This window comes from Schistocerca serialis, chromosome 3 (genome assembly GCF_023864345.2).
Source record: "Schistocerca serialis cubense isolate TAMUIC-IGC-003099 chromosome 3, iqSchSeri2.2, whole genome shotgun sequence".
Taxonomy (NCBI): domain Eukaryota; kingdom Metazoa; phylum Arthropoda; class Insecta; order Orthoptera; family Acrididae; genus Schistocerca; species Schistocerca serialis.
In genome coordinates, this window is record NC_064640.1 from 66,840,604 (window position 1) to 66,856,654 (window position 16,051).

Below are 16,051 nucleotides of genomic sequence, written 5' to 3' on the forward strand. Positions count from 1 at the left end.
GTGGACCGATGTGATAGAAAATAATTTTCTTCTGTTAGCATAGTAGAGAATATCAAAGAAAAATTAAGTAACGTAAACTGAGCCTTGTTATTGAACTTTTCATGTTTCTGGTACGTTTAAGTGCGTGTTAAGGTAATATAGTAGGCTATGGAGTAATTCAGAAGCTGATTTTAATTGAAAGCATTGTTCTGCACTAAGGATTTAATAAAATATTCTCGTGAAATTACACATTTCTTGTATGTTTTATCCATTTTCACTACATAAATATGTAAATATTTTGGGTGTTGATATTAAATAAAAATGTGGATTCTAGTAATTAGGCGACAAACAAAAATATCTTATCAGTCCCACCTCTTCGCTTCCTTGGGCAGCTGTTTTGCTATGTCGCCGCCAACGAAGACTGCTTCAAGATAAACCCACATATTCTGGACGAGCAGCCAGCGCTCTAGAACTTCGTTGGTGTTGCCTAGATCGTGTACCCACTGTTGAATTTGCTTTCTGAAAGGAGCGTTGTACCTGGAATCAGCAGAGTAACCGTTAAGGCACACAACACAGCATATTCGCAAATTGAATCAACGAAATATGAATGGAAAGTTTCTCTTTTTCTTACGTGCATAATTAACATAACCACATACTCACCTATTAGACATCAGCGAGCCGAGGATCATGAGGCTGTCCTCGAGCTGGCCAATAGTTTCCGCTGTGGTGTCACCTCTGAGAAGTAATTCTCCGCGGTTATTAAATGTCATGAAGGTGAGCTCGTGAGCAGTCCACTCGTTAGTCACCTGACGCAGTTTTGCTTCAATGTCTTTTTCCTTCATTGCTGAGATGCATATATCCTGTGGAACGTATGCCATTGGAAGTATTAGAATTAACTAATATCCGTTCAGTCAGTGGTAAATTCTGCGAGTAGTTAATTCTAAAAGTCAACCGGAATAAATTGTGTATCGTATACAACGCCTTTTCTATATTAGTTTCTTTTCAGTAGACAAAAATTACTGTCTTGTCAGAATTTCGGTGACTACTCTTCCAGCAATATTTTCTAATTCCCTGAATTTTGATATTTTTGTGAGGTAAACGTTACAAGCGTGCAGGAAAACAATATAATTCGTAAAATAAAGAACAACCACTTTTAGGCACAATCGCAATTTTTTTCAATGCACCAAGTATATCGAGCCCTGGGGCTCATGTTCAGGTGCTTTGACAATCTACACTGTTTTTTTTTCAGATTTAGGTTAATTCAAATGGCTCTGAGCACTATAGAACTTAACTTCTGAGGTCATCAGTCCCCTAGAACGTAGAACTACTTAAACGTAACTAACCTAAGGACATCACACACATCCATGCCCGATGTAGGATTCGAACCTGCGACCGTAGCGGTCGCGCGGTTCCAGACTGTAGCGCCTAGAACCGCTCGGCCATCCCTGCCGGCTAGGTTAATTCTTGTCCTGGTAAGATTAAATTGATATGTTACAAAGTGTCACATTGCAAATATAAGTCTATAAAGCTAATACAATTTGAAAAATAACTTCCTCTTTTCAGTAGTGAATATATGATTTTGAAGCACACTATGAGTAAATATGTTTATGCACATACATTCACTTTTCATCTTACAATACATTTTGTAATCAGAAGTCAAAACAAGTCAAAGTATTTTAAATGTAAAGAAGCAGTATCACTACACATACACACAAGTAATGTTATAGCTTTACATCTTCTTTGAAATACTTAACACATGTGTATTTGTAGAAATGCTGTATCTTTACATTTGAAATTCTTTGACTTGTTTTGGTTTGCGTTTACAAAATGTGTTGTAGAACGAGAAGGGTATATACACCGATGAGCCAAAACATTATGATCTCCTGGTTAATTGCGAGTTGATCCACTTTTCACACTCATTACAGCAGCGATTCTGCGTGGCGTGGATTCTACAAGTCGTAGATAGGTTTCCAGAAGTATGGGGCATCAGATGTCTACTCACAGGTCAGTAATTCCCGCAAATTACGGGACGGTGGTTGGTGGGCGTTCTCCTGGCACGCGGTATGTGTTCCAATTGGTACAGATCAGGTTCATTTGCTGGCTAAGACATCAATGTGAGTTCACTATCATGCTCTTCAAACCACTGCAGCACGATTCTGGCCTTGTCTCCCGGAGAGTTATGCTGCTGGAAGATGCCATTAACATCAGAGAAGACTTCAACCATGAAGGGATGCAGGTGGTCCACAGTAATGTTCACGTAGTTCACAGCTGCCATGGTGTCTTCTAGTACTATCATAGGTCACAGTAACCCCATAGCATAATCCAGCTCTCGGCGGTGCACGTTTCAAGCAGCCATTCGCCCGAGCGACGGAATGTAAGGACCCAACCATCGACCTGGTGAAACAGGAAATGCGATTCATCAGACAGGCGACACGTTATCACAGTTGAAGGTCAGTGATACTGTGCCCACCGCCATCGTAACTGACGATGTCGTTAGGTCGTTGAGTCAATACGGGTACACGTAGGTGGCGTGTCATGTGGAGCTCCATGTTCTACACTGGCCTTTGAACGGTGTGCCCCGAAAAACTTGTGTGTGCACCAGCGTTGTACTCTGTCGACAGATCTTCCACAGATCTCTGCCTATCCTGGAATACACAGTGGGGGATTCTCCAACCTCTACGTTTTGTGATGAGACATGGACGTCCAATACCTTACCTCCCACTCGTTGTTTCAACGTTGTTCTACCACTTTCCATAGGTGCTCACTATAGTAATACCCAAACAGCTGACTAGCTTCGCCGTTTCAGAGATTCTCGTTTACAAAAAAAAAAAAAATGGCTCTGAGCACTATGGGACTCAACTGCTGAGGTCATTAGTCCCCTAGAACTTAGAACTAGTTAAACCTAACTAACCTAAGGACATCACAAACATCCATGCCCGAGGCAGGATTCGAACCTGCGACCGTAGCGGTCTTGCGGTTCCAGACTGCAGCGCCTTTAACCGCACGGCCACTTCGGCCGGCATTCTCGTTTACAGCCGCAGCGCCATAACAATGCACCTTTTGACAGAATCGCTTATATCAGTGGATTTCCGAATTTTCGGTCAGTACCTCTTCCACTTACATTCTTTCCTTCCGGCGTCACGTGCCCGAAACAGCACCAGGAGGCATTCAGCCTTGCGGTGGGCAGTGGTCACATTGTTTTGGCTCATCAGTATATTACATAAACAAAATCACATATCCACTACGGGACACAGTAACTTATTTTCAATTTGTATTAGTTTTGTAAACTTATATTCACAATGCTCCACTTTGTAATATACCCCTGTAATCTTACCAGGACCATAATTAACCTAAATCAAAACAAAAAAATGTACACTGTCGAAATACCTGAAGATGAGGCCCCAGGGTTCGAAATTCAACGTGAATTGAAATAATATCGCTTTTTATTTTACAAAATAAATTCAATCATGGAAGAGACAATGACGGAAATGGATAAAATTAAAACAGTATAATTATTTGCCATTAATTATTCTACCATACAATTGTACGGTTATAGAAGGTTTTAATGTTATGACGCTTTTACATAAATGAAAGAGTACTACCTCATTAACCCTATCGTGGTTGATGGAACACGTGTGTCCCACTAAAGTAAGACGCAGTTTTTAGCTTGGGATGTCTAAATCTCATATCTGTCTAATATTAACATTTAGTGAAGCGCTCTCTGAGCTTAGAGAAATATACTACGGGTCACGGGGTGGATATATATAGAAGGTTATGATCGATCAAATGGGGCGGCATGTATTTATAGGTGACACAGTGCCTCTGTCTTACGAAAATCACATCAAATCACCATAGTCTCCATTCGAAGAATGTCTGAAATAACTAATTTTATTATCTTACACACACAGTCATTGTTTTGAAACATTACTACACACCTTAGTGATTCTGCTGGTTTGTACATAATTTTATGTCCCAGAAAACTTCATAGAATGTAGAAAACATTGGTATGTGGTATGTCAAAGAAATCTTCAAATGTTATGCTGAAAATTTCTGTGCGATATTTCATGCTCTTTCTTTTGTCAGGAGATAAAATGTGTAGTGGTACTGATTTATTTGTTACACTTTTCTCCATAATTGCCATCCGGTTAAAATTAAAAATTTAACTCTGGAGATCCTAAGTTATATCAAAAAATTGATCTAGTTAGGTCCGTGGGACGCTTATGTCCCACTCCACCGATTTTCAAAACCAGTCAGCTTAAAATTTTATTCGTAGTGGAAGTGTATTATTTATAACAATGGAAGACAGTTTTTGACCTTAAATTTTTCAAATATATGCTAAATAAATTTTAACAACGAAAGAGTTAGCCGTAAGTTCGTTGCTTATGGCTTCGTATATTGTGCTGGAAATTTAAATATTAAACTTTTGATTATTTCTGTGATTCTTAAACAAATCGATAAATACTGGAAATATTGCTCATTTACTACAGAATTACTTCAAAAAATTCTGTAAAATGACAGCTGTTCCCAAGAAGTGAACTGAATACTAAGTAACGACTCCAGTCGTAGACTGAAATAGCGAAGCTAAATCTGCAAACTGCCTCTTCTGTCCTCATATGTTTATTTTCTGTCATTTGATAACGGTTATCATCTTATGACCCAACTGGCTTGCTTAGTACTAAACATAGCACACACTACGCTATGTAATAAAATACGAGATAGAATCAACTACAGTATACTGAATGATTTTTTTTACCTCAATATCTTCCTTGTTTGGAAGAAGAGGCGCTTCCAGTATATTTTTCAGACAAAATCCTTCGCTGTCGAGCTCGAAGTTATATTTCGTGACTTCCATAATTCGCTGCCAGTGCCTGGGCTTCATCGCCTTGTTGGCCATCAGTTCGAGCAGAGGACACATGTCGTTGAAATCGTCGACGGTTTTCTTGAGAGCGTGGAATGCTGGCCATTCTTTTAGGCCCTTGGGTAGCTTGCGGCAACGGTTTTGGAATTCCATAAGTTCGTTGTTGATCTCCTCAATGTTGACTTCGACCCACGGGATGTCGTAGTAGCTGCTGACGCGATCGATGACGTCATTGTACAGCTTGTAAAGCTTCTGCAGCAAGTTGAGCTCCTTGCGGATCTGGCCCAGCTCGGGATAGTCCGTGGTGGGCAACCCGAACAGCTCCTCACCGCTCTGGTACGTCTGCAGTTTGCGCCACAGTCCGTCGAAGCGATTCTGCCGTACATAAATTGAGAAGTTCACAGAAATTGCCATACATTTCAGAATCAGTCTCAATATAATAGTTTTGGATATGTGACCGTACAATATGTTTGATATGGAACAACTATTCTGCTCCTATAGTGGCTGAAAAGTTGATGCACATTGCAACATGGGACGATCACATCTCAACGGCAGAAGAAGCATGTCATATCATCTTTCAGTACAAAATTTTTCGCATGAGCAAGTAAATTTCTTCAAGAATCAGGAAGAGTGTCTTCCACAAAACAAGAAATAACTACGAAAACGAATCAATACAGCACAGCAATAATCAATTTACACTAACAATGAGTGTGTTATTACCATTGCAGTTGCATAACATGCGTGTCAGCATCGCGAAAACTTACTACAGTGGTACTTGCAAAATGGGCGATACCATGAGAGAAGACAGGTCCGTTTGGTCGAGTAGTGTTAAGACATCAATGGTATAGTGATATAATACACTCATGTTCAGAAGAAACAGAAAACCTTGAATGACTGGAGATAGGATTCATATTAACAGGTCATGTACATTAGTATGTTCTGCAGAAGTGATTAGCATTTCAGTGAGCTCAGTTCAGCATGTATCCCGTTGCCTAGTAGGCGCACGGTTCGCCAGGAGCCATGATAACTTGTTCCGTCCGTGATGGTATCGACTCGTGTAAGGCGCAAATGGCGTCCTGTGATATAGCCATCCAATGCTGCAGTCACCTGGTTCCAAAGAACATTTGCAGTGGTTGGCGCTGGTTCACGTCACTGCACCCGTCATTTCATGATATCGCGCACATTTTTGATTGGCGACAAGTCTGGTAATATGGCGGGACAGGGCAAAAGGCTACCATCCTGTGACACCAAGAAGGCACGTGTTCGTCCAGCAACATGTGGTCGTGGGTTGTATTGCTGAAAAATGGTGTCTGGGATGTTGTCCAGAAAGGGTATAGCAAGGGTCACAAGATGTCATTACGTGGGTCATACTGGTCACAATGTCCTGGATACGCCGCATTCCCTACTTGTGGCGAACTAAAATGCGGCCATCATTTTCAAACAACAGAACCTGGCCTCATCCTAAAACACTATATGATCCCATTCCTGTCCCCAGTGACATTCATTTCATACAACATTGCCGTCTAGCATTTTTCTGCACATTCCTCAAAGGTAGGCGGAGAAATGGTCGACGCGCACGCAACCCATGCCGTAATAAACTGGGACGGACTGTCACCCCTTATAATTCACGATGTCCTACACTGTTCACTGTTGCTCCAGAGTCGAGAAAGACGCCGATCTGTGCTGCAATGCCGTTCGGGTGAAGGGTCGATCTTCTCTGGGGGTGGTCTGGGTGGTGCGACCGGACCCATCTCGTGAACCATTCTGCACAAACCCGTTGCGCCCGCATCTCGTGGTCGTGCGGTAGCGTTCTCGCTTCCCACGCCCGGGTTCCCGGGCTCGATTCCCGGCGGGGTCAGGGATTTTCTCTGCCTCGTGATGGCTGGGTGTTGTGTGATGTCCTTAGGTTAGTTCGGTTTAAGTAGTTCTAAGTTCTAGGGGACTGATGACCATAGATGTTGAGTCCCATAGTGCTCAGAGCCAAACCCGTTGCACTGCCGAAGCGTTTCATCCCACCCGATCTGCAATTTCCCGGATGTATGTATCACATTCTCTCATGAAAATAATGCGCCCTCCTTAAATTTGACTGTACGGTTCGCGCATACGTCTGTGATGCATCTAGAGGTGTACATGTTCCGCTTTTAACCCGCCCATGCTTGCCCGGTGGCCAGGCGTGCAGGCCGCCGCGCGTTGTCAACAGAACGGGCAGGCTGCTTCACTCCCAGCCAAGCCAAGCAGAACCCAACCCGGACAGGCTGCGGGAAACTTGCTTGCCTGCCCATATTACTGCTGAGCTGCGCTACGCAGCCGTTTAGTCTGCGCGCTTCATTGTCGTACTATGAACGTTAATTAAAAGTTTTTATTTTACCTGAGCACCAAAAGACAAACCCTAACATTATATATATATTAATTTCAGGTCAAAAAACATTGGGTTTTATTTGTACATTCTTCCTTTACGTGTATATTTCGGGCTTATTATCTATATAAATAAAAATGAATTGCCAAATGCGTTGATAAGCGTAAAACTCGAGAACGGCTGGACCAATTCGGCAATTTTTTTTTCTGTGTTCGTAATTCTCAGGACAAGGTTTTTATGAAATAAAATTTTTCGAAAATCGACCGAAAAATTGGAAAAATGTGAGAAAAACTGAAAGTGTGTTGTCATTGTGTCCGTGTGTTTGTATTGCATACAATCTTGATGAAATTTTGCACACTATACCTTGAAACCAAGAGGAAGGTCACAGTCTACTTAAAATTTCGTAGGGTGCATGGCAGAGGCTACTTTACCTAACGGAATTCGACAAATTGTACGGTTTTATTCCGATCTTGATGAAATTTGGCATACTTGATATTCGAAGCAGGATGAAGGGCACTGTCTGTTTAAAATTCTGAATGGTACATGGCGGAGGGTACTTTACTTACACACTTCTACACCAACCTACAGTTTCATTCCGATCTTGAAGAAATTTTGCACACTTGGCCATCAAGAGGAACATTACTGTCTACATAATATTTCGGACAGTGCATGGAATAGAGTACCTTACAAAAGATTTTGACATCGTTTGCGGGTTACCATGAAACCCTTCTCCCTCTATACTGCTAAATGGTCTCAGGTCCTTAACACACATTTCGACGCCCTTTTCGGCCACTAAATCTTTGTCCTCTTTCAAGATATTTACGAAGTGAGGGAACTGCTTGTCAAATTTGCACACATGTCGTAACATACTCGAGGTTCCTAAATAAGTACTTAAGAGCTTTTTACATAGTTTTCATTGAGATACACCTACCGATTTATTTGAAGCAGCCTCATAAACACACGAAAACGTTTCCTATGGGGCACTTGTGCTCTGTTTTTACCAGCATGTATTCGCCAGTTGTCAATTTTTTTTCAGTCTCACTAAAGTCCGACCTATTCATTGTGCTGCCCCCACCGTTGCGATAAATGTACTGCGGGCTAACTACCTGGCTACTCTAGTCACGGTAGCTTGACAGCGCAACCTGTTGTCAGGCGCAGCAAGCTGAGCGGGTCCCGTGAAGCTTGGCAGGCCTGCGGGAACCCAGGTATCCCGGGCTTGCGGGAGCCCAAGTCGGTCGCATTACCCACTATGCCTCAGTACATGCGTACTCTTGTGTTTACGTCGCGGCAGGCTGACCTGCATGAATGGTTGCAGAGGAGCTAGGGGCAAGCAGGCTGCAATGGGAATTCGTACACCTCTGGATGCATCCTGCACGTCTGCTGAAATCACGGGGTTCCATTACATTCGGTTTATAGCAACAACGAGGGCCACGGGCACATTTTACAGGTAGGTGATGTTGCACCGCGATATCAATGTTGACCTTGAACCCGTCGGTCGACATGGTTCTAGTGCTAATCATTTCTGCAGAACATACCAATGTACATGTTCTAGGAATATGAGCATCGTATGTCTAGTCGTTCAAGGTGGTCTGTTTCTTTTCTGAACATGAGTGTAGTTCACTTTGTACAGAAGATTACATGAGGTGATACATATATGATTGCTACAGTAATACCACGTCCGACAACCTGTCCCGTCCTTGTCAAGTTGGAGCTGTAAATATGTAAACGCCCGTATATACGAATGACGTGGGGTGATCAAAAAGTTTCCGTTTGTGGTCATTGCGGCAGCGTATATGCAACGTAGCGCGACTGTGATGTATGTATATAAGCACCAACATGTAGGCAAGGGATTAGTATGGTATTCGCATGTTTCAGAAGTGCAAGTGGTAAATGCAGAAATGTGATCTACACTGAGGTTGCAAAAGTCATGGGATACCTCATAATATCACGTCGGACATCCTTTTGTCCGGCGTAGTGTAGTAACTCGACGTGACGTGGTCTCAACAAGTCGTTAGAAGTTCGCTGTAGAAAAATCAAGCCGTGGTGCCTCTATAGCCGTCCATAATTGCAAAAGTGTTGCCGGTGCAGGATTTTGTGCACGAACTGACCTGTTGATTATGTCCCATAACTGTTCAATGGAATTTATATCGGGCGATTTGGATGGTCAAATTATTCTATAGAACTGTCCATAATGTTCTTCAAAACTTTCACGCACGATTACATCATTTTTTTGGAGGGGAGGGGGGGGGGGGGAGTTTGGTTGGGTTGTTTGTGGGAAGAGACCAAACACCATGGAAATCACGGAAAACCTAAATCAGGATGGCCAGACTTTGTTTGGGAACATGAAGCCCATGAATGACTGCAAATGGTCTCCAAGTAGCCGAACACAATCATTTCCAGTCAATGATCGGTTCAGTTGGACCAGAGGACCCAACACATTCCATGTAAACACGGTCCACACCGCTATGGAGCTACCTCCAGCTTGTACCGAGCCTAATTGACAAGTTGGGTCCATAGCTTTGTGGGATCTGCCCCCACACTCGAACCCTACAATTAACTTTTACCAACTGAAATTGGGACTGATCTGACTAGGCCACGGTGTTCCAGTCGTCTAGGGTCCAACAGTATTGTCACGAGCTCAGGAGAGGTGCTGCAGGCGATGTCGTGCTGTTGGCAAAGGCACTCGCGTCGGTCTTCTGCTGCCACAGCTGATTAACGCCAAATTTCGTAGTAGTGTCCCAACGGATACGTTCGTCGTTCGTGCCACATGTCTACTGCTATTTCACTTAAAATTGCTTGTCTGCTAGCACTGACAACGATACGTAAACGGAGCTGCTCTCGGTCGTTAAGTGAATGCTGTTGACCACTGCGTTGTCTGTGGTGAGACGTAATGCCTGAAATTTAGTATTCTCGGTGCACTTTTAATACTGAGGATCACGGAATATTTAATTCGCTAACGATTTCCGAAATGGAATGTAAAATGCGTCTAGCTCCATCTACCATTCCGAGTTCACAGTCTGTTAATTCCCGTCGAAAACCTTTTCACATGAATCATCTAAGTACACGTGACAGCTCCGCCCTACACCGCCCTTTTATACATTGTGTACGCGACTCTACCGCCGCCTGTATATGTGCATATTGCTATCCCATGACTTTTGGCACGTCAGTGTATGGTGATGTTACTACCAAATGCTTCCAAACAGGACCAACGTCGTTTTATTCTTTTCTTGGCTTCCGAAGAACAAACACAAACACAGGTAGACGTCCATCAGAGAATGAAGACTGTGTATGGGGCAGCATGTCTGTCAAAAATCAATGTTGTGGAGTGGTGTACCAAGTTTCGTGTTGATCACGATTCGACACAAATGCCGGCCGATCTGGGTGACCAGCATCATCCATTGCTTATTGATTTCAAAGAACCTGGCGTCTCCATTAGTGGAGAACGTTACTGCCCAACGCTGGAGAAATTACGGCGTGCAATTAAGGCGACAAGGTATGTTACTACTTCACGATATCGCACGTCAGCATATCACAAATACTCGAGCAACCGTTCTGTACGCCTAATCTCTCCATATGCGATTATCAGTCCTTTAAAGAATGCCTTGAAGGTTGGACGATTCTTGTTGGATGAGGATGTGCAGCAGGCAGCTACAGACTTCTCCACGCAGCAGGACACTGTGTTTTATCAAACGGGTATCTTCAATCTGGTTCGGCGGCAGTATGATTGCCTCAATGCTCACGGTGATTGTTCCTGATTGGCATACCGATTCTGGATTGCACGGTCTTCCAACAGAAACATTTTGATCGCCCTTTACATGCTATATTTGTTATTCTTTCATTTTAATACCAATAGCCTTGTAAAAGTGATCTACGGATGAATAAAACTACTTCTACCACTACCACTACTTCTGCGATCGATCAACCAACTCTCACGCAGCCGAGCGTATGTAGCAGGTATACTGGCGCATACGCTTGACTCCTTACGGGTGGAACACTATTCTCTATACGGCTCTCCGGCCAGGATAACGTAATGCGTCTTGTCTGAGAGGAAATTTTCGAACCAGTCGCAAACGTGGTTAGATATCTATAGGAACGTATTACCTTTAGAATGCGTCGATGAGGCACTGAATCAAAAGCTTTTCGAGAATCTAGAAACGCAAAGGCAGGTTGGTTCCCTGTATGCATAGCACTGAGTATAGGTCCCTACTAGATGTAAAGATTGTTTCGGAAGCGATGCTGATGGTTCAAATGGCTCTGAGCACTATGGGACTTAACTTCTAGGTTCATCAGTCGCCTAGAACTTAGAATTATTTAAACCTAACTAACCTAAGGACATCACACACATCCATGCCCGAGGCAGGATTCGAACCTGCGACCGTAGCGGTCGCGTTGTTCCAGACTGTAGCGCCTAGAACCGTTCGGCCACCCCGGCCGGCGCCATGCTGATGTTGGAAGGGTTGTGTTATTGCTAGGTCAGAGTATCCCCTAGGATTCTGATACAAACAGATGTAAGTGATATTGGAGGTAGTTCTTCTGAATGTCGAACATGTAAGAATTGTTCTTCAGTGCATTTCGTCGGATAAAAAAGTACAGCCTGGTGACAACTCAACGTACTTCTTTTGCTAAACAGCCTTCAATCCTTTGAAACAAACGGGCTACACAGTGCTGAAAAGCCTGTGGGTTCAGACGGATAGGCATTGCAGACTATATTCTTGGTAGCTAAGTAAGTCCTGTTTTTAATTCCATAAGTTTCATGCTTTTTCGTTCCTATTGAACTGTTATTTTCTCTGTAGATTTGTGATTGGACTGTCTCTATTTACCATGCCATTGACAGGCTATGTTTCAACTTGTGTATAAGTATCACTAAATGTGTATTGGACGAAAATTGAATAGCAATCCCTTAGAAGTAAAAGTAGCAGGACATGACAGAAAATTCTGTTGGCATGCGTGTGGGACTGGCCAGTCACAAGCCTTCTGCACTACTTGCTGAAGCATTTATGTGAATCATATAACTGGAATCTGTTTGTGGAAACATGAATCTTTCCCCTTGTGCTGTGAGAGCGTAGTGGAGGCTGTTGACTGCACATTATACCGACTAGATTGCGTAGGACTCTGATGGTGATTGTGGTTCAGTTTTTCGTCTTGAAATGTTGTATACAAATACAGTATTGACAACTATTCTCATAGAAAATATCGTACTTTCCCAGCATGTGTATTAGCTTAATTTAACATGGCAACTATTTAAGTTTTAAACAAGTATAAACGTGTTTAATTCCCAAATACCATTACTAAATGCCTGAAACATGTAAGTTCAAATGTTTAATGGCTGTATGTCCCCCAACCTCCTCGGGCATATCACTGCAGAACTCCTCGATCCCAATGGCAGCGACCGCTTTAAAGTCCTTTTCACCATCTCCTTTGCCCCCCCCCCCCAGCTTCCCACTCTGTCGCCCCTCCCAAGGTCGTTCACAAATACCTTCCGTGCAGACTGGTATGCCTACCAGAAATCCATCAACACCCAGGTCAGAAGCCAGCCCCTCCCCTTCCACTATCCTGATGACATCGCTCACTCTTTGCCCTTCCTCCAGAAGACTGTCCTGACGCTGTAGTAGCTCACATTCCCCCCAAACGTATCCATCCTCACTGCCCTCCCCTTCCTCCACAGGCCATACTCCTTCTCCGTGAATGCCACCAGTTCTCCTGTTCCTTCCTTCGGACTCATGACTGGGACACACTCCTCCATCCAACACCTGCAATTAGAAAGACGTGTTCGAAACATTCTGACAGCAAAGAAACCCCAGGACTCGCGCCAAACATGCACACAACTAAACGCCACCATCCCTGTCAACTGCTCCAAGTACTGGTCTGCCCTCTACCTCCTTACTGGTAGCCATCCCACCCCAAATTATCCACTCCTCCATGACAACCACCCCTTCCCTGACAACCTCAGTGAAGCTAACCGTTTTGCTTTCCACCTCTCTAAAGTCTTCTCCATACCAAATGACCCTCACTTTGATTACCCCCTCTTCGCCGATGTCCTCGATTGCACCAATAGCACTGTCATGCTGCTTGCTCCCAGATTTTGGTACTTGGACCAGTTACTACCTTCGGAATTGAACACTCCTATCACAGCACATGACATTATACTCATCCTCCGGTCCAAACACCACACCACCCCTGGCCATGATTGCATTACCTACCACCACCTCAAGGAAAGCCCTCTCTCCTTCCTCACCGTCCTTGCGACCCTGTACAACACCATCCTCTCCACTGTTCATTGGCTTCCAACCCAACCTGCAGAAGACTTCCCATATCCCATTGTTCCTTACACCCACCTCCTTCTGACACCTCCTCCTATCGTCCCACATGCCTCACCTTTGTGTTCAATAAGGTCTTTGAGTCCATCCTCTCTCAATGTATCCATCACCACCTAACTCAACACCACTTCCTCCCTTTTATCCAGTGTGGTTTCCAGCCCTCCTTCTCATCCGACGACTAGCTCCTTAACGTCACCCATCTCCTCTCCCTATAACTTAACTCCTGTCGTTCTGCTATTTTTGTTTCCCTTGACCTCCAGATCCTATGACCATGTATGGCATTTTGGGTTCCTTTTCAAGCTCCAGACCTATGGCCTTCCTATCAACTTCATCCACCTCGCTACCTCCTTCCTCTTTCAACATCCTTCCTATGTCACCATTCATACTTTCTACCCTACTGCAGGTGTGCCCCAGGGCTTCACCCTTTCTCCTCTCCTATATCTCTTGTACAGCGCTGATATGCCAAAGATCCCCCACCTATACATCTCCTTCAATATGTTGATGACACCACCTTCTTTGCCCTCTATCCCATCCTTCAACAGTCCTTCCAAACCCACCTAAACCAGTTTACCACTTGGTGCAACCAGTTTCTCCTTCGAAATAGTTTCTCCAAAACCCGGGCAATCATTATAGGATGTGCCACCCCCTCCTTCCGGCTCCATGATTTCTTCCTCACCATCTATGACTGCCCTATCCAACTTCCCCCACCTTGAAATACCTTGGCCTCACCACTGACCATCATCTCACCTGAACTCGCAATCTACTTACCATCCAATGAAAAGGCCACAGTAGACTCTGCCTCCTGAAACTCCTGTCTGGTAGGACATGGAGATTGATCCCTTCCACCATCCTTCATACCTACACATCCTTGATCCATCCCATCCTTTATTATGCCAGTGTTGCCTGGGTCTCCATCCCTCCTATATTTTATAATGCCCTCAAAATCCTTGAACGCCATGTGCTCTGCCTCGCTTCCTGTATCCATCTCCCATCCCCCACGAGAATCCTCTATGACCTCATCCCCTTCCCACGTCTCCTCCTTTTCCTTGCACACATCTGTATCCTCTACACCAACTGCCATCTCTACCCCCCTCACCCCCTGGTGTCTCCCCTCCTTTCCACTCTCCACCTGCTGCCACAGCTTTACTGATGTGTCCCACTCTCTCTCCATCTCCACCCCTTACCTCCTCTCCCAAGGGAACTTCCAATGTCTCCCTGTCCCAGATGATGCGCTTTGCCCTGATATTTATCCTTCCTTCCAACTCTGACCCGCCTCCTCCCCTCTCCTCCTGCCTTGGGCTCCCTCTCCTTCCCCTCCCCCTTCTGCTGTTTCCTCCCTCCCCCCTCCCCCCTCACCCTGTCCCCCAGTCCTTGCGCTTGATCACCTCAGTTTGCGACAAATTACAACGTGCGATAGTGACTTCGGCTTTGGAGGTAGATATAATAAAATGTCTGTAGTTGTACAAGGAGTCGATCAGTAGCACAGAAAGTGGTCGTGAAACCTGGAAGAGTATGAGGCGGTCTGAGGCCTCGCGGGGCGTGAGGCCGGGCATCATGGGCCCGCTGGTGCGGTACTCGTGGCAGTACTCGATGTTGTCTTGGCGGAAGCGCTCCAGGTTGGCGCGCAGGTCCTCCTGGAAGTGCGGCTGCATGGCGAGCAACAGCACGTGCACGTCGAGCGCGCGCGTCTGCAGCCGCTGCCACGTGTAGCGCAGGTTGTCCACCTGCTCCAGGTCCTCGCGCGCCACCGGCAGCTCGTAGCGCGTCACCACGTTGAACGCCTCCTGTCACATCCAACAGTTACATTACAAGCTGTAACAACGTGTACATTCAGAATACACGTCTGCAGTGACACGTGTAGCGAAGCTTGTCCATCTGCTCTAGGTCGCGGCAACATTACAACGTACAAGTGCTAACAGGGGACGTATTTGGAGCACATTGACACGCGATACCTCACGTACATAACGACAAGTCACATTTGTCTATAATATAATTTACAGAGAATTTTGGCCTTCTGCAAGACACGTTTTCTTATTTTCGTTCCACTCATACATGGTTCCGCTATTTATATGGTACCTTCAGTGAATTTTATTAATCCATCTGTAAATTACTGTACATATGGTATCTTGTGAATCTTCGTATGAAATTCTGCTTGAAAGCAATTTTGCAGGCAAAGGAACGATAATCAGACGTTAATCTTACTCTAGTACACGTATAAAGAGTGATTCAGCTAAACTGTCGACGTCAAATGTTTCTAAAACCGTTTAAGAAATAGTAATTCTATTTTCACCCAGATGAACAGTGAGAACTTCTTCATTACAGCATGTATAGTCTCTGTTGACAGGTACATTAATTACAAAGACATCAGTACAATTTTCGTTTTTTGAGCTGGAAATAAAGAAATTTGTGTATTGAAGCTCTAAAAGAGGCTAAATCAATGGCGTTTCACTCTTCAAAATTCGATTATTAGCTTCGGAGAAATTACAATATTTACAACTCGGGATTTATCTGTTTTGAGTAGGAAATCGTTTACTGTCTTAT

General features: G+C 44.3%; 1 protein-coding gene across 1 annotated transcript in view; it reads right to left on the minus strand.

The window, feature by feature from the left end:
• Positions 1–16,051, minus strand: part of LOC126471528 (dynein axonemal heavy chain 5) — a 1,073,018-nt gene that overhangs the window by 497,251 nt on the left and 559,716 nt on the right. Inside the window, exons 25-28 of the mRNA XM_050099754.1 lie at positions 15,013–15,294; positions 4,733–5,212; positions 640–839; positions 352–516 (exon numbers count right to left, since the gene is read on the minus strand). Coding sequence (XP_049955711.1) covers positions 352–516; positions 640–839; positions 4,733–5,212; positions 15,013–15,294 — 1,127 coding nt within the window. The remainder of the gene's footprint in view (positions 1–351; positions 517–639; positions 840–4,732; positions 5,213–15,012; positions 15,295–16,051) is intronic.